Consider the following 25,137-nt stretch of genomic DNA (forward strand, 5'->3'; position numbering starts at 1 on the left):
CTCTTTTGTTTTGCCATGAGAACAGTGAGCTGGATCTGTTGGCGAGGAACTGGGGTTATTTTCTAGCTACTTCTTTCTATTCTGGGTTTTACCAAAACGATTTACAGCATATCCTCTGAGAAGGAAAAATATTCTCCATCCATGCACTTCCTTATAGCTGGCCTCGGTAAAAGAGATCATCACTTAAAGGTTTTTGGCAATCGCTCCTATCCTGACAGCATGGGGCCAAATACAGTTTCCAAAGGAGCACCCATTCCCCCAATAAAAGTGAGCACAGGAAAGCCCATTATTTACTCTACATTTATACTCCTCTGGTTCTTCACTCAATGGGTGCAAACTGTGTGCAACCATTCACTGCGGCCACTGATACTCATCTGCTGTCTACTCTGTTCAGTTGAACGGGGGAGAAAATGTAAGTCACTTACCGTATAGAATTGTAATGAGGGAAACGGGCATGACTAGGATCCCAACCAACATATCTGCCACCGCCAAAGACATTAGGAAGTAGTTTGTGGCATTCTGTAGCTTTTTCTCCAAGGAGACAGCCATAATTACAAGGATGTTCCCTCCAATAGTCAGCAGAATGATAACCAAAATCAGGAGGGCTGGCCAGTTCTTCTCCCTCATGGACACACGAGAGACTTCTCCCCGCTCAGAGGCATTAAGAGGGTCGGACGTGGGCAAACTCTGATTCAGAGTCAAATTGTTGCTTAAGGGCCAAGCCATCAGACCACCGTGCAAACGAAAATCTAGCGTCACAGACACTGTCGTTAAGCTGACTAATATCCCAGTGCCACTTACAGTGCTCATTCTCTGGAGCTGATTTTCCTCTTTAATTGTTCCTCAACGTTAATTTCTTTTTCAAATGGAGGGTCCAAGGCAGCAGCCGAATTTCACAAAACCAGCGCCAGAAAATTGTTTGATCTTCCATAATGGACTAAACCTTACAGAAGTTAGAGTGGAGCTCTTCTGGTTTTCCTCTGAGATGGGGTTAGATGACCACTGATTGGCAACCCAGAGGGACAGGAGATTTCATCATGTTCAACTCATTTTCATGTCCAGCATTCTGCAAAGAAAAGAAAAAGGCACCTTCTTTTTCACTGAAATCACAGTACACGCAAAATGCTCTACATCCCCATGCAAACGGCATTCTCCTCCTCTCTCCTCCTGCTGGCTAGAATGTTCTCCAGACTGCAAGTAATTTATCTTATGGGGACAGACCATGCCTACAATTATGTAGGGGAAAAATCACAACAGTGTGTTCTGGCTGGTTAAAAGCTGATTATCGCTAATTAAATGTTTTGTAAAACCAGCAAAAGCAAGTCCGAAGAGTGAGACATGTTTCAGTTGATAGCCACTTCACAGATCTTCAGTCTCATATACAGTAGCAATTGTACGATGCTAGAAACTCCAACAAATGGTGATAGCATGGCGAAAGCGCAATATAAACTGTAATCTTCAATGGAAGTATTTGCATATAGCTTGTACACTCAGAGATGAAGCACAGGTGTCATTAAAAACACTGTCAAGTATCAGGGGGTAGCCGTGTTAGTCTGCAGCCACAAAAACAATGAGGAGTCCGGTGGCACCTTAAAGACTAACAGATTTATTTGGGCATAAGGTTTTGTGGGTAAAAACCCCACTTTGCTGAAGAAGTGGGATTTTTACCCACAAAAGCTTATGCCCAAATAAATCTGTTAGTCTTTAAGGTGCCATGGACTCCTCGTTGTTTTTATTAAAAACACTATGACCAAAATGATTAATCCTGCCACAATAAAGGAGACTATATTTTGTGTTTGTTTTGACAAATGCATGGTAAATCAAACCTGACATATATTCTTATCTGACTCCATTGCTGCCAATCTTTCCAAAATAAACAAACAATTAAAAACCAACGGGGGAAGAAAGACAAACCTTTGCTAATCTAGACCAGTATTTTTACACTTGTCTTCATCCCTCCGAGTGCTTTTGTGTGCAGAAGGCAAGCACACAATGAATTCAGTGGCCCAAATCCTGTTCGCCTCACAGATGCAAGCTGACCCATCGCCCTGAGATGTCAGGGCTGCTCAGCCGCTTTGCCAGGGATATTTGTTTTCAATTTAAAGTTCCTAAAAATCTGTTTTTTCAATTGACAAATTCTTTTTTCATAAATCGTTTAAGGCCAGAGGCGGCCATTGGATCAGCTACTCTGACCTCCTGTATAACACAGGCCAGATAGTTTCACCCAGGAACTCCCGCATTGATCCCAGTAACGTTTTTCTTAGGCCCCAGTTCAGCAAGGCACTTAGCATGCTTCCCATGCTTAGCTGAATTGACTTAGCCTTAGTGACTCAGTTGTTTTGACCTCTGATCCCGCACCATTGAAAACAATGGCAATTTTGCCATCCACTGTGCAGGAGCCAGGCCCCTAATGAAATGCAAAATTTCACCATCAGCAATGGGAAGAAACTATGAAAGAGGAGTACTAAGCATCTTAAAAAGGAAATATGCTGTTTTTAGCACAGTTCTCAGCTTCTTGTCATAACCAACAACACGCAAGTGATATTATATCATCATTTTAAAAATATGGACAGAAAAGACTCTAATATACTGTTTGTATGTGATCCATCACTTTGCTATCCAAGGATCAAAAAGCTAAACGTAATTTACAGGACTAAATTAAATGTTATGTAAAAAAGATGTGCTCAGAGTCTTACAATAAAATGTTTAGCATTCGCAGTGGCTTGGGTTGCTTACTAATGGGTCTCACATGGAAAAACATTTCTTAAATGAGCAGAGTGTACAATGAACCCAGGTTTGCTTCTGAACTAGAGCTAATAACTTCCAAAGAGCTGCAGACCTCATAGTTAGGGAGAAGTCTGTGTAATTTGCACAGAAAACAGTAGTGCGTCTGCACACGCAAATAAAGTGGCAAATCACCGGTAACCACTTCTTTACTCAACTGTAGTGCTCTTAAAAAAAAAATCCCAGTGACTTGCCGGTAAATTGCAAAATACTTCCAGGATATTTTTATATAACACAACACTCACATTAAAATGATAAATGAAAACAGAGTTGACTACAAACTGCTTTCTTTCCGCTAATGACATGCCACTCGGGCTGTCTTAAAGCAGGGCATGAAGTTTTGCTCTTTGACCCCCACATTAAAGTTAACAGGAATCTCCTGATGATCAGAAATTCAGGGGCCTTTCATCAGGTACATACGCACAGCACTGAAACCAGTGGGAACTGTGCGCATGGGACTGATGGCAAGATGGGACTCCTGATGTAACAAATGCTGATACATTATGTGCTACAAACTATTAACACTCCTAAATTAAACTTGCTCAACATGTTCAACAAAGAATTTTTTCCCAATTATTCTAGTAAATTTTAAAAAAACAATAACCCCCCTGGAAAGTAGACTGGTGACTCCACCAAGCTCTCTGGCAGGGATCGACAACCTTTGGCCTGTGGCCCGCCAGGGTAAGCCCCCTGGTGGGCTGGGCTGGTTTCTTTACCTGCCACACCCGCATGTTTGGCTGGCCGTGCTTTGCCGCTCCAGGCCAATGGGGACTGCGGGAAGTGGTGCGGGTCGAGGGATGTGCTGGCCGCCGCTTCCCACATGCCAAAGGTTGCCGATCCCTGCTCTATGGGGTTCTTTGCAGTGTTAATGAGATATTCAGAATGTCACAGAAATCTACCAACAGCACAAAACCCCAGGAACACTGATAGGTCTGACTGGAACATTAGAACCCAGATGTCCAGAACAACAACAATAGGGTCAAAGAGCCTGGGTTTTACAGGAGGTAACCATTTCTTGTACTAGAGATTGTACCAGTCCCATTGATGATTTGGAGCTCAATCCTGCAAGGTGCTGAGCACTCCGATCCTAGTCCTGGAAAGTGCTAATGTAGGTACCTCATTTTAAGCACTTAGGACCCAATCCAACTCCCAATGAAATAAAAGTGTCTCTTTCCACTGACTTTAATGGGAGCTGGACTGGCTGTGTAAGGATTTAGGACTTGCAGGATTAAGCCCTCTATACTTTCTCATGAATTTGATTGGAGGCCATGTAATAGACAGCAGGATTATTCACTGTTGTGCCCTCAGTAACAACGCAACTTTCAAACAAGCACCTCCAGGGTTTCCCCAATACCACCTCTGTTAGTTCTTTGGGCATTGTCTAGAACAGCGATACTCAGACCTCAGGCCTTCAGGAGCCAAATTAGTGATCAACAGTCCCCACAAGAGCCACAGTGGTGCGAATCATTGTCTCATTTACTCTCTCTATATATTATTCTCTCAGCAAAATGACGGACCAAGTGTTCTACAATTCGTTAATAACATAATAAAAGCAACCTGACTGGTTAATAACTTAGATTGGTTAATGAAATCACACAGTCTTAATAGCATGTGCCGCAAAGAGCCGCAGGAGACACACGAAACAGCTGCTTGCAGCTCCCAAGCCGCAGTCTGACTGGTCTAGAATAATGGGGCCCTAATCCCTGCCTGTGTTCTCTGAGGCTGCTGCAAGAGAAATAAGGACACCTGGGAATTGGATTTAACTGGGAATTGGTCCTGCTTCGAGCAGGGGGTTGGACTAGATGACCTTCTGGGGTCCCTTCCAACCCTGATATTCTATGATTCTATGACCTGTAGGTTCTAAACATGCGAGTCACATGAGCCATGATGACTTCAATAACACTACACATGCTAGTAAAGCAAGCAGGAATTGCCTCTAATTTCAATCTGATAGTAAGTGGGCCACGTTTATTGCTGCTACAATTTGTGACATGGTCAGATTAAAGGTCAATAAATCACTCCACTGAGAGAGCAAAGAAACACACTGGAAAACAATTAGAAAGAAAGAAATGCAGCAGGTTAAACAGAGACGTACAACCAACGTGATATGATGAAGAAGACACATGCAAATGTTCTCATGACATCCGAGGCACATGATATCAAGAAGGCTCAGTTACAAAATGAGGTCTCACTCTGGACGATATCAGAATAATAAGCAAAAGGCAACATTTTAGAAGGGAAGCAACCAAAACAATGTCATACTGGAAATGAATCACTTGGGTGGAAATGATGTCAGAAGCTGAATTAAGATTTCCCAGGGAGAAGTCTTAAAGAGAAGTTAAAAATGAGAAGCAAAGAACCTGAAACTCAGTATTATTTTTCCCAATTTCATGAAAGCTCCCATCACATTAAATATCTTGGGCTCTAACATAATCCCAGCCCAATGGCCCAGGGATACCAGCCATTCTTACATGCCACAACAGGAGTTATCAACTGAGGAAGATTTCACGAAAAGAGGAAGATAAATCAATCTTTACAGACTGAATGAGAAAATCTTCCAACAGGCCTTGAATACAAAGGAATTCAGGCAGACATCCTCCAGCAGGGAACTCTACCATGGGTTTCCTGAAGCAAAAGGTCTCATCCCAAAATCAATCAGGACAGCAATTTGGGATGGACACAAAGGGCAGCTTGCTAGGTCCTATGTCCAACCCCATGTCCAGAAGACAATTCTTTCATGACTAAGATTACACCACAGCGAGGAGGCTGTAATAGGCACACTGAGGTGACACTGGAGTAGACAAAAAGAAAAAAATCACTCACTCAATCCGCACTTTCAGGTTTCAAAATGAAGCCTCCGTTCTCCAGATACTAATGGGCTGTGAAACCTTGAGTGCCCAGAGCCATGTTTGATTCCCCACCACTGGAATTAAATAAAATGATTACAAATAGGAGAAAACCATTTAGCGGGAAGACCCGAGGAAAGCAGACTTCCCTACTCGCCGCCTTGCTGTAAATGAGCTGATTGCACACACAGAGATAGAGCCTTCTTGAGCCACTTTGTATGCAAAGCGTGTTTTCCAGATCTGGTGGAAATATATTCTAATTTCCTATAAAGAAAAATAATTGAACACTAAAATCCAGCTCGTCGTCTCACCATTCTGCTTCTCTGTCTGTGTCAGCAGTTAGAACTGTACACATCAGTATAGTGATAGAACAATTTGACTATGAAATTCAGGAACTGAATTAAGGTTGGATTTAGGGCTGGAAGGGTAAACAATTAACCCCATTCTCCAATTTCCAGTTTTGCTTAGAAACATGGAATTGTTTCTTTTAAACTTGGCCCATTAGCTTGGCTATTATTAACAGGACAAGGGAGAAGAAGCCATTAGTACTGTAGCACAGAGGTTCTAGCAAAATGAAAGGAAATGCACTGAACTATTATAACACCAAGGGACCTAAAATATGCTCAGTGTTTTTTGGGCACAACTATGAAACCAGCGTTAAAACCTGTGGGACATATTTGTGCAGACTCTAGAACAGCTGAGTGCGCAGAACGGGGTGCAGAGTGCGTCTGAAAGTGCTCCTGAATGACAAAAGTAGGAGCCCACAAGTTTCTCTTTCAAACCAATCGAAAGCTCTGCCCAGCAGGCCAGGCCACAAAAAACCTCCAGAACTTCCACTGGATCTCTTTACACTGGAGCGGCCAGCTGGTGAGAAGATGGTAGCCTATCGGTACAAAGAACCAGGTGTATGGGGGAGACAGCCCTTAAGTTGTTGGGAGTCCCAGTCTCCATGGACAGCTGTTGCCTGTTGGCTATTGCATCCTGTGGTCCCCATAAATGAAGAGAAGAGGCACCAGGTTCAGCAGAGTTCCAATCACGTCGGTCTCCTCAGCCCCAGAGTGCCCCACATCTCAATCTCCTTTCCCCCAAGCTCAAAAATCCTCAGAGTCAGCCGGGCAAGCTGTGCAGAACTAGCATACTTGGGAACAAGGGGTTAATACCTGCCTGTGACTTAGGTGCAACTGGGCACAAGGATGTGAGCCATTGGAAAGAAAAGATGCCAAAGAAAAAGGGAGCACTGTTCTTAGCCCATTAAAATGCTTCCAGGCTGCACTCATTTATTCTTGCTCCGTTCAGATTCCACACCTCCAGCCCACTAACCATGAAAATGCCATTTTGTCTGTGCATGAACTTGTAGCAAAGACTCTTAACCCTGCACAGCTTTGCACGTGGGCTTGGTCCTGACCTTTCCAACACTGGTTTTATTTATGCCAGCATAACTCCACTGACTTGAGCTGTTCGGGGGCAGTGTGTTCTATACTGGGCAGAGGTGAGACAGTTGCTCACTCAGAAAAAGGATACCCTGGAACCGTCTCACCTCAATACCTGATCCACTCTGCTCAATAACCAGTTCTTCTCCCTTGCTTATCTAGACATGGCTTGAGGCAAATTTTGTCCCTCGCTCTCTGGCACCAGGGCAGTTTTGGATCCAAGTGCTAATATCTGAGTTATAGTCAAGGAGTGGGTAACAAAGACAGTTTGGGCCTGTTCTTGTTGCCACTGAAATCAAAGGCAAAGTTCCAATCAGCTTAAGTGAAAGCACAGCTGGACTATTCTCTTCTGTAATACCACTGTTCTAGTTCAGATTGCTAATACACCTCTACCCCGATATAACATGGTCCACGGGAGCCAAAAAATCTTACCGCGTTATAGATGAAACCGTGTTATATCGAACTTGCTTTGGCCTCGAGCATTTCCATTATTAATAGTCAGCAAATCATTTTTGTTAGAACTAACAGGGTGTATGCAGTACCCTTCCACATTCCTTGTCCCCCTCCTTGTCCCCTGACTACCCCCTCCAGAGAACCCCGCCCCTAACCAGCCCTCCCAAGACCCCACCCCCTATCTAAGCCCCCCTGCTTCTTGCCCCCGACCGCCCCCTCCTGAGATCCCCCCCCATCCCTAATCACCCCCAGGACCCCACCCCGTACCCAACCCCCCTGCTCCCTGTCTCCTGACCGCCCCCGGAGACCCTCTGCCCCTTATCCAACCCCTCGGCCCCGGCCCGGCACCCTTAACATGCCACTCAGAGCAGCGTGTGGGAGCCAGACACTCTGACGCGCCGATCTGCTGGAGCGTGCAGCCCCGCCCCACACGAGTGCTGCTCTACCGTGTTATATCTGAATTGGTGTTCTATCAGGTCGTGTTATACCGGGGTAGAGGTGTATCTCCTCTTGGAACAGAAATGTCTTGGAAAAGTTATCAGGACGGAAAGCCATTTCAGAAGTGCAATGTATTTTGACCTAGGCTATAGCTGACTGTAAGAATCTACAGAGAGACAAGGTAGGTGAGGTAATTTGCACAGAATTCATGTCCCTCGCAGATTTTTCCCCCTCAGAAAATAGGTTCTGCCAGGGAGACATTTCAATTACAACTTTCACCCACCAGGGACTGCTGTGGCATCAGAAAAGAGGGCAGCTGGCTCTGGGCTGGAGCAGCCAGCTGCTGAGAGGAAGGAGGAGAGGTTGCTTTCTTCACAGCGCCCTGCCTGTGGGGAACATACAGAGTGGAGCACATAGGGCTGCTGGGGGGTCATATAGACCAGGACAAGGGCACAGAAGCTAGTGGGGTGACAGGACTAAGCCAGGGGCTGAATGAGAGTGGGGGTGCAGGGACACATGAGGATGGGGCAGATGTGCCTGACTGAATGAGAGAGGCTAGGGGTCAACCAGGGTCTGCATGGGAAGGCTCCCCAACTCCCTAACAATCCCTGCCCCCCCAGATACCCTGTTCCATACTTCTCCCACCCACAACCAACAACCATCCAGGTTCACTCCCAGGCTCCTTCCCAGAAATTACTTCCCTCTCCCTCAGCTTCTCCATTACCACTGACCCCCAAGACTTTGCACTGCTTCTGAGGTGTGTGGGAAATATGGCTCTATACTGTAGTTTAAATGAATTATTATTCAGAGTTCTATATTAATATGCCTAGTAAGGAATCTATTTGTCAAAAAACATTTCCTGAATCTTTTTTGCTGTCTGTATTATTACAGACATACTTGCTGACAGGCATATTGAAATAAATTATCAAAATAATTTATATGGGCAGGATTATACTGTGCTATTTTGACAAATAAAATATGCAGAATTTTAAAATATTGTGTGCATAATTTTTAATGTTTTTGGCACAGAATTCTCCCAGGAGTATTTATTGGACCAACTTATGTTGATGAGAGATACAAGCTTTTGAGCTTACACAGAGCTTTTCTGCAGGTCTAAGAACATATGTTAAGACAATACAGTAGACTTTCCACCTAAGTTCATTTTGCATAATACTTAAACCTTAACTGTATAGTGGGGCTGAAGGCTGAGCGTCATATGGAAAATCAGCCAACATCATTCAGCACCTAGAAATTAGGTTAATTTTTTTATATAAAACAAAAATTGATTTCTGGATTTAAGCCATCAAATAATTTTCCTGCTGTATCTTTTAGTAACCATGAGGGGAAAGGCCTCTGACTAATTCCTTCAGCTACAGTCTTCTAAGCACATCACTATTGCATAAAATAATTAATATTTTATTAATGAATTTTACATATAATTTAAAATTTATCTCCATAACTTTAAACTAAAACTTCACACCTATCACAAATTTTGCTAAGTTACCATCGAAGGGAAGATGCTAGATTTTGAGGCCTATTGTCAATTCAGATCAATAAATTATTATTATTCTTAAAATAATCTTTAGACATCAACAGAGAAAATTCTGTTCTGTGCCATTCTTCTTTTTGGTGGGAGTGACAAACACTAGAATTCTTTGATCTTCTAAGCCTGATCCCTTCTGTTCTGAAGCTACAGTAACATTTTTGTTTGTATTCTACTGAGAATGCCTGAATTATTTAAAGTGAGAGTTTGGGAGGATGCACATCAGAGATGGTCTGGGAGACAGAGTCAAGGGAAAGCTAAAGTTATATATGCACCTTAGCCTGCAGTACTGGGGCTTTAGTAGGGATGGAGTGACTTTCAGAAAGGACTGCCACTGATGCTCTGCCACTAAAAGAAAATAAAGTCACTCAGACTTTCTTGGGATCAATATTATTTTTTCCTTAGATGCTGATATATTTGTCTTTAACTTTATATTTGTCTTTAACTTTATAGCTTAGCAAAGATTTGCAGACCCTTATTTGCTCTGAAGGAAAACAGCTCTCTCATGATAAATTTTCAATATTTTTCTTTGAAATGGACTAGATCAAAGCACATTACAGAACTGTTAATGCACATCAGCAGGGTCCACATGGGCAGTTAATCCACACCAGGCTAGTACAGGGTATATTCACACCCCAACTTCAGCAAACTAAACCTTTGTGTGGCCAAATCCTAAAACTAACCAAGGACCCAAGATGCACCTTTATGCCTAAGTGTTCTCTTGAGGTTTCCTGAATTGGGGCCCAGAAGCTAGTGCTTGGTTTGCGTGTATCCGTTCACAGTAGGTACTTGGTACATTCGCCAAAGTTGTTTGGTGCCACCAACATAGTCAGGATGATTGTAACAGTTCTCACAGAAGGTAAAGGAGACGATCAATGTAAAGAACATGCAGCAGAATTTCGGGGACTCTTCACTGAAGAAAACTTTGTATCAATTTTTTTTCTTTCTGGTGCAGCAAAGTCTTATTTAATGACATGCCCAGTAAACAGACAAAAAAAAAATCATTATTTGCTGCAAGAGAAAAACCGATTAGTTTAAACCTAGGATCAGTTAATTATATTTCTTTGGGTCATAATTATGAATCACCATAATTCCTCCCCAAAACAAATAGCATTAATTCCCCTCTCCCTATCTTCCCTAATACTGTGTCAATAAGACACTAATTTATTTTCAATGGGGGGGGGGGGGGGGCTTCAACACAAAGACTCAAAGAAAACAGCTTAATCTATCAGAAGGCAGGACCAGGTTCTCTCTCTCTCCTGCAGTTCCTAATCCTGGGTGATGTGGAGCACCCCAAACACACACTCAGCACCTATCACAATCAGGTGCTTAAAGATCACAAGTGGTAAATGTGCTACTCAGCTCAAATAGATGATCAGTGCAGCGTTATGGCTCAGGGTCTTACCTAACCTACTGCCACTGATGTTTACTAAACTGAGCAATGTTACCCTTTCTTTTTTGGTACACGGTATCTGGAAGAACAAATCTGTTAACAATTTAATAACATCTCTTTTTTATATGATAGTCACAGTGGCTTGACATTCACCCTTGTACAGAGAGCCAGGTCAAGGACACCATTCTGTTTGCCTTAAGCGTTGCAGAGGCTTTATACTGGCTTTTTGTGTGTGGGGAGAATTTCACTCCAGAAGTGTATATATTATATGGTGTGCAAAAAACCACTTGGCTTGTGAGCTGTCCCTGGCCTGATTCAGGAAAGCATCCCTAGTGAGGACAGCACTTAAACATGTATTTGAGTCACATTGACGTCAACAGGATTTAAGCAAACGCTTACGGTTAATCAGCTTTCCTGATTCAAGGCCCCTGTGAGCATTCTCTTCTCTTCGTGACTGCAGGGGCCACAGTCATGCTGCCATTGGGGACACTCTCGCTCAAGTGCAGCTGGGTGGGACATTTTTGTTTCAACTTGACGGAATGGGATGTTTCGCTGAAGACAAAATCCTTTTGTAGAGAGGTATCAGTTTTCACGAAACTTTAATCAGGAAGGCTTTTGGGTCAGGGGCAGGAGAATGAGAGACATGTATCGCCGGGAAGTTAAGGTACTGGGATAGGTGAGACCAAGCCTCAAGGCCTTCTCTACTTGCTTCAGAATGAAAAAGCTCTTCTCTGAAGCAGGCTGAGCAAGGATTTGGCCACAGCTCTCCTACATCCCAGGCCAGCGCCCCAAGCACTGGACTACAGACACATACTGCCAGTTTTGTGGAAGGGTTTTGTTTTTATTCCAATGTGGAACAAAAACACATTTAGAAACCTTGAAAGTTGGCATGAAATGGAATTGTCGTCCTATGGTCAAGCTCCTACTTTCAAGTCCCTTCTTACCTTTAGCAGACACAGTCATGGTATGTTTTTCAGATAATCTCCTTCGGGAATCTTCTGTGTTACTTTTTCATCCCAAATCTGAACTCTCAATGCTGCCATATTAAAGAGCACATTTCGTTTTTTTCTGTTCAGCTCTGACTCCCTCACACTCGGCTGCCATTAGACAATCCGTCGTCCTTGCCTGTCCAGCTACCCAGCTCCTGTGCCTTGGGATGGAAACCAGCTCTTGCTCTGTCCGCTCAGGGAGTCCACACAAATGTTCACGCCCTCAAAAACTATTAGTTTCTTGTGTCTCTTGTCCTCCGAGAGGCCAATATAAATGCCTGCCACCTGGAGTGAGGTTGCATTAAACTCAGATTTATAAAAAACAACCTGAAGAGTTTGATTGACATAACTCATATTTAGGATGAGCAGCTTGTTGGTGCTCTAATCTGTGTATATAAAATATAAAAGCATATACCAGAATATACACATACACACATATTTTAGGGAAGGAGAGTGAGGATTCATCTATCATTTGATAAAACCCATTCCTCAGCTTTCGCATCAAGCAAGAGATCTGTCCAATATATTTCCGTTTGGGCCATTTTTTTTTTTTTTTGGTCTTCACTCCAATTTTCTGTGTTTTCACAAATTATCCCAATTTTGAAACATCACTCATTCACTATATGAAAAAACGGGGAGAGAGCAAGTGACTAAAATAATTTTAAATGTTCAAAAAATGTAATCTAGGTAATTGGTTTTTGGTATCCTCTCAACTATGCCATAACTTTGTGCATAACGTGGGCCATATGTTACCGTGGCCACTGGATTCAGATGTCTTAGCTTCTAGAACTTGAATTCTGTTAATTTTCATGGCTACAAGTCTCTAAGACTCTCAGCTAAATTTTTAAGAGATTGCTTCCTGCCAGGAGACTTTAGAGGGTTAAATTACTTCCAGTTCAAAAATTATTTTCCCAATGAGACCATCAACCTTTAAAGAGAGTCATTAGGACTTATTACTTCTCTGATGCTGTAGTCTGTGGTAGGTAACAGAATCGATTTTACTGGGATGGTATTCTGGTGATTTCGGCTCAAAAGCTACCAAAAAGACTTGTTCTCTGAACATGTTCTTCATCTACAGCCACTTATTGTTTTGAAAAATAATTATTGCTAGATAAGGTGAGGCCCCAGATCCACCATAATAATTTGTAGGAAGCTGCACAGTGTCTTCTCAAAAATAGAGCTTAGAAATAGATCCCACCTAATAACCCTATCAAAATCTAACCTTGATTCATGTCATCCCACCCAGCCTTTGTGCCAAGGATTCCATGCTAACTAAGAAAAAACATCCTACATTCAGCTCTTCATTTAAGTTAAAATCCCCAAATTAGTTATTGTTCGGTTTGGCACGAAGCCTTAAAATAACAATTTTCCACATTGCTGGCTGTAAACAGATGTTCTTGTTGTGGTGTACGAATGCTGTTGAGCGCTGAAGACCTTTTAGCTACTCTGCAGCCAGAAAACTATTTTTTCCCCAGAACGAATGGAGCTCTTTTTTGTTTTTCTTCTAGAAAAGATTAGGAAGCTAGGTAGGAAGAATAATGGGGTCACATGTTCTCTCTGTCACTTCCTACAAACGTGCACTTGATTGTAACACTGTTTCTGTTCCCAATTAATGTTATTTCGGATGCCCAGAATATGTGTAGCTGAGTCCTACGTGGCATCTCTAGTGTTGTACATTCAGTCACAGACATTTATACTGTCACCATTGTACACTTCGGTTTCTCTACATTCTAATAGTTTTAATGCCAACTCTCGATGCATCTTTTCCTTAGATAGGAGGAACTTGTTACTCATATTCCTTATTTCTCTCTGCTGCACCTTAAATTTGAATGCACTGTCACATGGATTTCTCTAATTCACGTCCTTGCAGAGGTGTTTATTTTAAACTACAAAATGGTTGATGGATGTTTTCAGCCCGCTGTGACTGCAGGGTGATAACAGGGCTTATGTTAATCCTCCCAAGTTTTAGGTATTGCTTGGACTTCTTTAGAAAAATCAGATAAACAGGAAGAAGAAAATAAAAAGGCAGCCACAACAAAGAATTTGTCTAATGAAATGGAAAATTGCTCACAGTTTTTACCACAAATGTAATTAAACCCTAGTAATGAGGTAAATCTTCTATGACTAAAAGTTAGTGTTATTCACAAAAATGCATGCTTTCAGAGCAGGTGACATTAATCAGGAGAAGAGGTATTATTGAAAGAAGAAAGGAGCTATTATATTTCCCTCTATTTTACTGCGTGCTGTAAGAATCAGCAAACCATTAGAATCTGCAGCAACAACCAGCTAAAGACAACTACTGAAAGGCTAAAATTCCAGCATGAGAGAGAATGAGAGAGAAACCTTTGGGTCAGATGTGACTCTCTTACAGGGGCAGTTGTGGTCTAGGGACAGGAATTTGGGGCTGAGACCCAGGAACTGCTGATTGCTAATTACTGCTCTCCTAGGCAGCTGGCTCTGCATGTGCGTGGAATTACGCTGCCCTCCGGTAACTGGTCTAATATTAACTTGGGTTTGATTAGAGACTGGGAGTGGCTGGGTCATTACACATATTGAATCTATTTCCCTAAGTTAAGTATCCTCACACCTTCTTGTCAACTGTCTAAATGGGCCATCTTGATTATCACTACAAAAGTTTTTTTCTCCTGCTGATAACAGCTCATCTTAACTAATTAGCCTCTCACAGTTTGTATGGCAACTTCCAACTTATCTGTATGCATATATATATCTTCTTATTATATGTTCAATTCTATGCATTTTGTGGGCTGTAGCTCACAAAAGCTTATGCTCTAATAAAATTGTTAGTCTCTAAGGTGCCATGCACAAGTACCCCTGTTCTTTTTGTGGATACAGACTAACATGGCTGCTATTCTGAAAACTGGTCTAATATTGTGGATGCAGGACTGACCATCTTCAAGCAGCATTCACCCCTGCTCAGTTTTCAGATGGGAATCTGAAGGGTCGCTAACAGACACTAGCCTTTGTGCACCTCCCCTTGCCAGTTGGGGAGGAGCGTTGGTCTGACCCTAAGGTGGGAGGGCATGATACCCTAGAAGCAGCATTCCTCCGGTCCAGACTCAGGCATTTACCCCTTGGCTCCACCGAGGCTCTTAAAATGCTCCTATAGACGTTCCATCAATATTTACACAGAAGCTGATTCAGTTTTCATGTCTGTAGAGAGTGTCTAAAATCCCTTCCCCACCTTTTTATGACAGCGTCTGGTGGGAAGTTTTCCTAAGGGATCACACAGGATTATTGCCGGGAGCTTGTCACGTTGCCCACTAATTATTTGCACACTGGTTGCAAAGCCCCATCGCTGCACCGGCCACACAGTCTCAGGAGTGAGGGCACGTTCACCTGCGCCACAGACTCTGGACTTTTCGGGATAAACAGTTCACTGGGTTTATTTCAACTTCTGCCAAAACCGGTGACCCACAAGCATCCTGCTCGGCTCTATTACCTGTAGTCTGGGTCCTGAAGGTTCGCTATTCTGACGGGGAGACATGTGGCACGTCTTCAGGCTGCTGTTTATTATGGGCTCGGCTCCCAAAGGCCGAAAGAGAGAGCTGATCTTTATGTAAATTATGTGCAGCAGCTTTGGAAATCATTTATTAAGGGAGAAAACGGATCAAGGGTATTGAAATAAGGCCAGGTTCCACCGCTGTCCTTCTGGAGCCACTTTCTTCTCAGCGTTGTTTTCAATGTGACCAGGGCCAAAAAAAACCCCCACCATTATTGGGGAAACAACAATGAATTACTTTTTCTCATAATACTATATATTATATTTTGTGAGTTGCAAAGTAATTAACTCTCCTGGTCACCTGCAGGTGGGAGGAAGGGAACAGATCTGCAGATTTCATGGCCTTTGTTGTTAATATAAAATAATTGAGATGAGATTATCACTGGGATATTAATATTTCTTCTCTCTTCTGGGATAATGGAAAATAGAACTAGAGCTAAACTCTGCCCTCACTGGCACCCATACAACCCCAATGCCTTCAGCTTCAGCATTCCTGGGCTCTTCTCCCACCTAATGCTCTCCTGCTACTTCTTTGGGCCTTACGGATGGTTAGTAAAGGAGGGAACAGTATGGCCCTTTGGATGTTAGATGAAGCAGTGATCTGAGGAAAGGTAAGCCAGAGAATTGCTTAGAGATATTAAAAACTGAGAACTGTAACAATATGGCATGAGAGTCTTTAAAAACCCCAAGGCAGTTTACTCTGGGAGATTCAGACACTTTCAGGCCCAGGTGCATCAGTGTCACTGCAAATGCAGAGAGCCAGCGCTGCTCTGATTTTAACTATATAGCACTTGGTTACTACAATACTAAAGGAAGTCCTAAGAGACGGATGGAAAAGGAACCCTTAACTCCCGGTCTAATAATGGAAAACAGAAGGGCAATGTTAGACAGGAACATTACAGATCTAGTCTTTACATTCTTTGGGACTTGCTCACGCTCTTGATTTTAATAAATTGATAAGAAAGAGCAGACTCTGTTTTAAGAACTGGGTATTTTCAATATTCTGTTTCTTTCATGTACTATCTAGGCATGCTAGATCATGCTGTATCTTTTAATTCAAAGCATTCCCCACATTTGTTCTTAAACTGCATTTTTAACATGACATTAAATTACATTTTGTTCCTCAACCACCTTAATTCCTTCTTTAACTTCCAAATTCCATTCTCTGAAAGCACAGTCTGATGATTAGTCCAAAGTCCGACACAATATATTTCTTCTTATCAAGAGAACAACAATGCCAGAAGAAATCTGTTCAGATACCTAAAACTGCTACACGAAGCAAACAATTGTTAAGAAGATGAAATTAGATTAAATACTACCCGAGAAATGAGAAATATCGGCTGACTAAAACTCATTAAACAAACATAGTGAAGGCTTTGCCAAGTTAGTTTTTATCAGCATGAATCTCCATGCCGGAGCAGCCTGGCTGAATGGAAGGGCCATGGCTCAACTTTCTTTGATCCAAAGGCAATCACAACGTAGGATGGGAAAATAAAGAGGAAAACCAGCCAGATGCGGCACAAATACATCATAGAAGGAACTGGGAAGAGCTCAGGAAACAGGGACAGGGCACTATACACCGAAATATATGCAGCTGGGTGCTGTACGTGTGAAAATCTCATTGTTGCCTTTGTCTCCCAAAAACATTTCATGCCCTAAGGGCTTGATCTTGCCCTCAGGCACGGGGGCATGTCAACATGTATAAAATCTGCTATTGCTCCACAGCTGAGGTGATGGTTTCAGAGCCTATGGTGGGGTTAGCTGGGTCTGGAACACAGAGCTGCAGTGGGGAGCTTGTGCCCCTGTGGCCATGTGTGGCCTCAGCCCCCCCCCCCCAGGCTGGCCCTGTCCCTGCAGCCCTGTCACCATCCCCACCCCGTCCCCTCCCAATCCCCATGTTTCTAATTCTGCCCTCTCTCTTCTCTCACACGGCCCAGTCTTGTCCCATCCCTCTGCCAGTGCCTTCCTCTCCACACATCACCTCCCCCCCAGCTTTTTCTCCCTCCTCCTCTGCCCCGAGGAATGCCTAGTCCTATTTCAGCTCCTTCTACCCTCGCCTCTATTCCCTGCCACTGCCCCATTCTCCTCCTCCTCTCTGTCTGCCCTGAGTCTTCCTCTTCTCTTCCCACCGAAATGCAATGGGGGTAGCAGCACAGGTCCCCTCCGGTGGTGTAGAAAGGTCCAGGCTGTTCCCACAGATTAGTTTCCTGCTCATTAACAGTTCCATGTATGTGTGTACCTCACATTACAGCTCAGAGATGCCACTGTGCCCCTTCTCTCTTTAGCGCTCCCCCCAAACCTGCAAGGGTTGTTCATCCCGTCACCCAGATTTGACTACACTACAACATCTCTCCCCGAAACATAGGCTTCCTACAGAAGTCCAAGATGATCTTGACTTCCTTTTATCTTTTTCCTCCTAAAGTTTGTTTCCTTGTTTTTGGCCTCTTTCCATCTTGCACCAACTCCTTCCTTGTCTCACTGCCCATTTCCATCTTGATATATTTTCATTTCTCAGTATGTCACCAGTGTTCATTTCCATTTTCACCATTACTAGAACCAGTTGAATGCTTTCATGATATTCTTCCCCCCAACAAAAGTGGCTTTTTAACCAAACCATATCAATTTGGTAAAGATTTTTTGTCTTTTCAGTAAAAATACAAATCATTTTTGTTATATTATGTTTTTCCTCCTTTTGGTCTTCTTTCCTTTCCCCCCCTTTTCCAGTGGAAGAAAAGGGGGGGCAGTAGGAAATTGAATTGAGACTGAAGACCCTCAATTTTTCGTTTAGTTTTGGTTCATTAAAAAAAAAAAAGCAAATGAAAACCGGCATGAAAAAAATTTCCAATGACACAACTATTTTGTTTTCAATTTTTTTTCTCTGAAATTACCAAGTTTCAACCAGCTCTAATATTATCTAAGTTCTCCTACTAGCGATTTTCTTAATACAATAAATTATATCACAAAATCATTAGCAGTCAGAGTTCCTGAGCTTTTTACCTATTTTTCCCTGTCGTTATCTAATTTCAGTTCAGGTTGCTACCACTTCATGCTCGATGTAATTTGCTTTTAATTGTCATTAAGCTGAAGCAGGAGACCTGGCTATTTGCACTTGTGGTAATTGTGTATCTGTATCTCATTCACCCTTTGAACGAGTGTAATCCTTAGCAGGAAGTGTTTTTCTATCTGTTCCATTTTCTAACAAAGCATTGTGCATTTTCACAACACTGTTTTTTAATTCTATCATCCTTCACGAGAGATGATGCTTTAATTTGGAATGCCTCCTGTCTTGGCTGATGCTCACAAACAACCCATACAGAAATTTTCATCTCATTTTCACCAGTGTAAATCAAGAATGGCTTCCTTAAAGATAATGGGTCTGACGTGCCTCGTGTCAGTGTAAACACACCGATTTCAGTGTAGTCACTCCTGATTCATATTGGAAAATCAGGTCCAATGAACTTAAACCGTCATGAATGAGATTAGAACCAGGCTCTTCTCTTACAGTGATCATTTAATCTTTAAACAATTTTAACACATATCATCTATGAAACAGTCAGGCTGTGTAATATGCCCAAAGCAAGAAGAAAGAAGCCCACTGCTATGACATAACAGATACGTAGGCACATCTGGGCAGGGATGTGACAATGCTGTATTATGTAAAATGGTAATTGTGATGAGTGGAACCACGCAACACATACTCATATATATATAGCATTTGCCTTAATAATTTCCATGGAAGTGAATTGCAGTGACACAAACAATTGCATATAACATCAGTAGATGAGTCAGGCAAAAGGAAGAGAAGGAAGCTAAATATAATGGGAAATGCTTGTTTTCATACCTATATCTTCATAATAGGTAAAGAGAGAAACAGTAAAAAAATTCAGAGACAGAAACATATCCCACTATGGTCATCTGAAATTATGCCAGCAGGCAAAACCATGTGATGTTTCTGATAGTTGCTTTGTGCTCAGACTGAACAATACACATGAAAAATTACTTCAGTTTGAAAGAGGAGAGAGAAACCTGTTCTCACGGTCTGAACACAGGACTCAGGGTGTAACATAATCCCGAGTTCTAATCCCAGTTCCAGCACTGACTCTTCTACAGCCTTGGGCAAATTACTTAACCTATCTGCCTCTAGTTCCCAACCAGCAGAATGGGAAGAATAATTAAACTAAATTTACTTCCCCCACATGGATGCTGTGAAGAGTAATTAAAGGAACATTGTGAATTTGGGAATCTGGTTAATTGCAAAAGTGAGCGTCAAGTAATTTCTTGCCCTGTACTTGTCCCTGACTTCCTCTGCCAGTTCTGATGGTTTTACAATCACATTTCCCAATTTGCTTAAAAAGAAAACATCTCCCTTTTTCCTATGTAAAAGACCAAAACAAACAGCAGAGGGCCCTTAGAGATTAATAGATTACAAGGCCAAAGATGACCATTGTGATCATCCAGTCTGACTTCCTGTGTAACGCAGGCCAGAGACCTGCCCCAAAACAATTCCTAGCACAGAGCTCTTAGAATAACTGCCAATCTCGAATGAATGAACATTAACTTTATTTTATCATAAAAACATGAATTATTGATATGTTACCAGCTTTAACTAAGAATTTCTTGGTTTCTCCTTCACTTCTCTCTCTTTGGTCCCTGAATCTACCATCTGAATTAATCCCCAATATAATCTCTTTTAATTCAATTTTTTTACTTTTCACAGAACTCTAGGGATCAGTTTCACAGTTCAAAATTATTTGGCATTGGTTTGCTTAGCAAACATGAAAGTGATTTGTACTAATTTTGTTCTCTTTATGAATATATGCGGAAATAAAGATCAGATCTAATTTGGATTCTATCCCAGATACGACTTGAATACAAAATGGCTGAAACAGAGTGTGAATGCCAACCTCATTTCCAGCACAAACGTGCTCAAAATATAGTGAGGAAGGCAGTCTTGCAGTATTCGGTGTTGCGACAGAGTAAAGCAATGAGTATTCAGTGGCATTTTATGGCAAAGGCTAGAAAACAGGATAGAGGCATAGTATAGAGGAAGAGGCTCAGGCTGAAAGAAGAAAATGAAGGGAGATCAAGGCTGAGAAGACTAATGGAGAGTAAAACCACCTGTGTCCCAGCTGACAGTCTGAACAGACAAACTAGCATTTAGCATTTATTCCATTCTAAATAATCCAAAAGCCACTAATTTGCCATTTTCTTTTTTAAAAGAATTTATTCCTAGAATAGAAAGTTAGAAATTAGATAAAAATTGACAGGAGCATTAGACAAACTGTTTCAAGAGGATGAACAATTATTGTATTTTGGGTAGTTGAAATGATACTGCAAATCAAAGACAAGCTCTAGTTTGTATAAACGATTGATGCAACAGGATCAATATCTTCCTCCATAACTGAAGTCAGGCAGAGTGTCGAGAGACAGGAGGTCAAATGCACTTTTAATAAACTCAAATAAAGAACAATAATGAAACTATCAAAACAACTTTGATACAAATCAGGCAGCACCTGCACATTAACTGCTGAAACAATGGCAACGGAACCCTAACTGAGTCAATTTTCTCTGGAAAATGATTACTAAATTGCTTACGTTTTGTCAGCCAGTGGTATCAACGTGAAAAGCTCAAAGTTAAGGAGGTAACACGCTATCTATTGTCTAGTGAAAAAAACAGGTTTTTATCTTTTGCTGTGTAAAGTGCATTTGGGGGAAAATAGCCATTCTACCAGCAGCCAGGAAAAACTCATGCAGCTTCCAAGGAGGAAAATGAGTCCCGCTGTTTCCAGCGTATGAGTTCATTATTCCTATGGCTTTTGACTCCCATTGGTTTTAGTAGTGCTGTGAACTAAAGAAATTTGGGTGAACTTCTGGGCTTATTGAAGCCAATGGGAATTTTGTCACCAACTTCAGGAGAGCCAGAATTTCACCCTTTATGGTTAGTGTGACATGGAGATAAGCATGTGTTTGAATGTAATGGATATTCAGGATTCTCCATTCCTTGAACTCTTTAATGCAACATTTGGTGTCTTCCTAAAAGATGTTCTAGGTTTGATGCAGTAATTACTAGGTGAGCTATGATGCCATGTTATTCAGGAGATCAGCCTAGATGGTCTTAAAATCTATGCATCAAATCAAAAGAAAAGCCAAGGAACAGAACCCAACTGTCCTGACTTCCAGCATCTTAAATACCTTTACACCAGGTTGTGTAACTTTCATAAATCCACAATTCAATACATTGTAGATATTCTAGACATGAAATATCATGTTATTTACATTAATTAAAAGGCATAATAGACTTCCATGTGGGACTGGGCCAAAAAAAATCTCATCTTATTTTTAAATTAAACTGGCATTGTTTTCTCTCTCATACACATTCTATGCTAGAGGGAAATTTATATATAAAGGTCAAATAGGTAACAAAGACATTTCTCAGTCTCCAACTTGATTATACTAAAACAGCATAGACAGTAACAAGAAACACTAACTAGACTGAGAGGGTGAATAGAGCCTGAGTAACTGAGTTCTATCCAGCTGAAGAAAGTGTGAGTTACAGTGTGTGTGTTGGCAGGGATGGGGTTAAGGTAACGAAATTCACATCACCAACGAGGGGCATGGTGCTGGTCTCCTGCATTTGCTAGTCCAGCCACTCCAGGCTGTTTGTGAGAAGGGCACAGAGCATGGAGCATAGCTTCTCCTCAGATATTCTGCTCACAGTCCCCATCAGTCTGCTTAGCCCCAATATCGGGATTAATTAGTGCACGTGAATATCACTTGTAGACAGACCATAAACTAGCCTGCCGCATCAGAATTCTCTCAAGTAAAATTTGACACCTTCTGGGTAGACTAATAATTTGTATGGCCCAGCCTGTGATCAGTATGTGGAGATGGGGAAGACAAACACACGGAACTATCCAGAATCCAGATATCCACAAAATCCTGAACCTGGATGGGTGGTGCTGAAGTCCAGTGGCACAAGCCCCATCTCCAATCAGAACATATGATTTCCTACACAAAACTGCTTTTCATGTTAGGCCTCAAATTCAGCAAAAATCTCGCACTGCTGATACAACTAACATTAGATCAGTGATAAAGACACAGCTGCCTACACAAGTCATCAAACTTATATCTTTGTGAGGATATTGACTAACTTGAGATGTTGTAAAGATGCCTGGTGTTTAGAAGTACTAAGCACCCATCTTCTGAAAATCAGGACCGTAAAAAATACCTCAAAGGTGGACACCCAAAAATGAAGACACCCAAAATTGCGAGTCATTTCTGAAAAACTTGGCCTCTACTTTTAGGTCTAGACTCCGCAATCCCCCTATTGTTTCACATCTCAGTGACCTGATGTTAGAATAAAAAGACAAAGAACCAAAAGTTGATTTAGGAAGACATAATTCAATGTGATGGATGGACCTTAAAAGATTTGTAGATGTGGCTCGGTTTCGATTCTTATCTAATGTTTACCCAAACCTCCTTGGTTTACAAATTTCACCCAAAGTGAATTCCTTCCAAGATTTCCAGTGCTCCCTGGGGCTAGCTGGATCAGAAGTACCACTGGAACCCTCTTTTCTAAGGTATATCGCACAACAATATACGACTACGTTTTCAGAAACACAAGCCAGAGTGATGCCCACAGTTTTCTACACATAAATGCCTCCTGAGACTGTGCAACCCACTTGTCAGCGTGTCTTACACATCCCACTCTGTGCCCAATCTACAGAGGATGCCAGTCTGTTGCAGATTTTGGCTAGTGACCCTGGCTCTTTATCTGAAGGGGGACACACTTGTGCTATCAGCTCTAGAAGTCTCTGGTTCAAATACCTAGATGTTCAAAATGGCACTCTTCAAATAAGCAGGGGCTCTGAGGCTGGGGCTGTAATCTGAGTGTGCAAAAAAACATTCAGCTCAAGAATGTGGTACAATTTCAGAGGATGGTGAAATTGACAAATGTACCCCATCAATGTTAAGATGAAACACTAAGAAAAGAAGAAACGGAGTACTTGTGGCACCTTAGAGACTAACCAATTTATTTGAGCATAAGCTTTTGTGAGCTACAGCATAGTCTCTAAGGTGCCGCAAGTACTCCTTTTCTTTTTGCAAATACAGAGTAACACGGTTGTTACTCTGAAACCTAAGAAAAGAAGCCAACTTTTTGGAACTTCAACTTTCAGCATCCTGTCCCTGTGGGTTTAGTTGGGCTTGGGCCAAATCCTGTACTCCTTACATTGGCAAAACTCACTGAAGTTAATGGGCCAAATTCTGAAAGGTTCTGAGTGCTTGCAATTCCACTGTGTTCAATGGCAGTTTAGCCTCAATCAAGCGAGATTAATCTAAAGGCCAGATTCTCCTTTTCCTTCCACTTGCCCCTTCTGCAGATGCACAGCTGTCCTCACATGCATAGGGGCTAGGAAGAATTACAACCTCTACAGGGGCTATAAATTGTATAGGTTACATTTGGAGCCTCAGAGTTTCTCAAAAAAGCGAAGGAAAGCCATTGTTCCAAGACACACAGATACCCATTGATAAGCACAGCACCTAACAGGACAGCCAGTCCTTGCCTGTGAACTCTCCAATTGGCACTTAGGAGGGTAGTTGCACATTTAACATGTGCAAGTGCAAAGTGTGCAACTGCTAAGTTTCAAAGTCCTGCTCTTTATAATTACTGTTTCCAGCTGCGCCCCCAGTATTCTGGGTAACTTGAACATGCAAGCAGGGGGAGTCCTCACCCAGGTAACTCACAGTCCAAGAGCAGATAGGTCATGGGAAGGGCACAACAAAAGAAATTTTCTATATGAACCAACAAGATGCACTGTGGGCACCCTTAAGGGTTCTGCATTAACAAGCTCGTCCCGTTATCATGAAGGGCATGAAAACAAGTGAAGAAAATATGGACACAGTTTGAAGTCCAACAGGAAAACTACCCACCCAATGAGATTGGCAAGTCTTTACTCTTGTCTGGCAATCAGTACCTCTTCTTTTAAATGCCTTTTCCCCTCATATAGCGAAATTGCAGATGTCATCAGACCCTAACAGAGATGCCAGGCACACAGTTTTTGACAAGACATAACAGAGTGTTCAAGTCATCTCTCCAGCTTGAGTATACTATTTAAACCAACAATAAACAAAAACTGCTTTACTGAACGGACCAACTGCACTACAAGAAAATTATTCTCCTTATTACATGTCCTGAGGTGATATTTAAGAAACATTTCCCAAGATCTGCCGCATGCAGCCATTGGACTTTGTTTCTGTTTCAGGCATGGTGATATTTTTGCAGCAGAACATGGTCACTGACAACAGCTTTCAGAAAAATTAGCTGGAACAATATCGTAGTATGTATTTAGCCCATACACTTCCCTTTGGATTTTGTTTTCTTCCGTAAGATAACTCACTGAATTAATGCTCCAGTTAAGAATCATGGCTTGCGGCAGAGAGAGAAAAGACGTGTAAACCTCAGGAGTTGCAATCCCTCCAAGCTACTGCCTAGGTCTGTTTTTGTTCCTTCCTCACGAGATCTTTTGAGCGCTGTCCATGTTAGAAGTTTTAAAAGAAAGCGTTAATGTTTTTATTTGAAGCTTTTAAAACCCTTAGCGAACGTTACAGTTTTTGGAAGGGTTCCAAGATTTCCCGTAGGGATGTTTTACAATCAGTCTAAAAGTCTACCTTACTTCTCTTCTCTCCTCACTCTCTATCACACACCAAGAATTTGTAATCAGCCACTCAGCAGCATGTCTT

General features: G+C 42.0%; 1 protein-coding gene across 3 annotated transcripts in view; it reads right to left on the reverse strand.

Annotated features, from left to right (window-relative positions):
- HTR2C (5-hydroxytryptamine receptor 2C) overlaps positions 1 to 25,137 on the reverse strand; it is a 189,010-nt gene that overhangs the window by 73,275 nt on the left and 90,598 nt on the right. For all 3 annotated transcript variants that reach the window (XM_077827098.1, XM_077827100.1, XM_077827097.1), the window contains exon 3: positions 426 to 1,066. In XM_077827098.1, the coding sequence (XP_077683224.1) occupies positions 426 to 810 (385 nt within the window). In that variant the 5' untranslated portion in view covers positions 811 to 1,066. The remainder of the gene's footprint in view (positions 1 to 425; positions 1,067 to 25,137) is intronic.

This window comes from Eretmochelys imbricata, chromosome 9, assembly GCF_965152235.1.
Source record: "Eretmochelys imbricata isolate rEreImb1 chromosome 9, rEreImb1.hap1, whole genome shotgun sequence".
NCBI lineage: Eukaryota > Metazoa > Chordata > Testudines > Cheloniidae > Eretmochelys > Eretmochelys imbricata.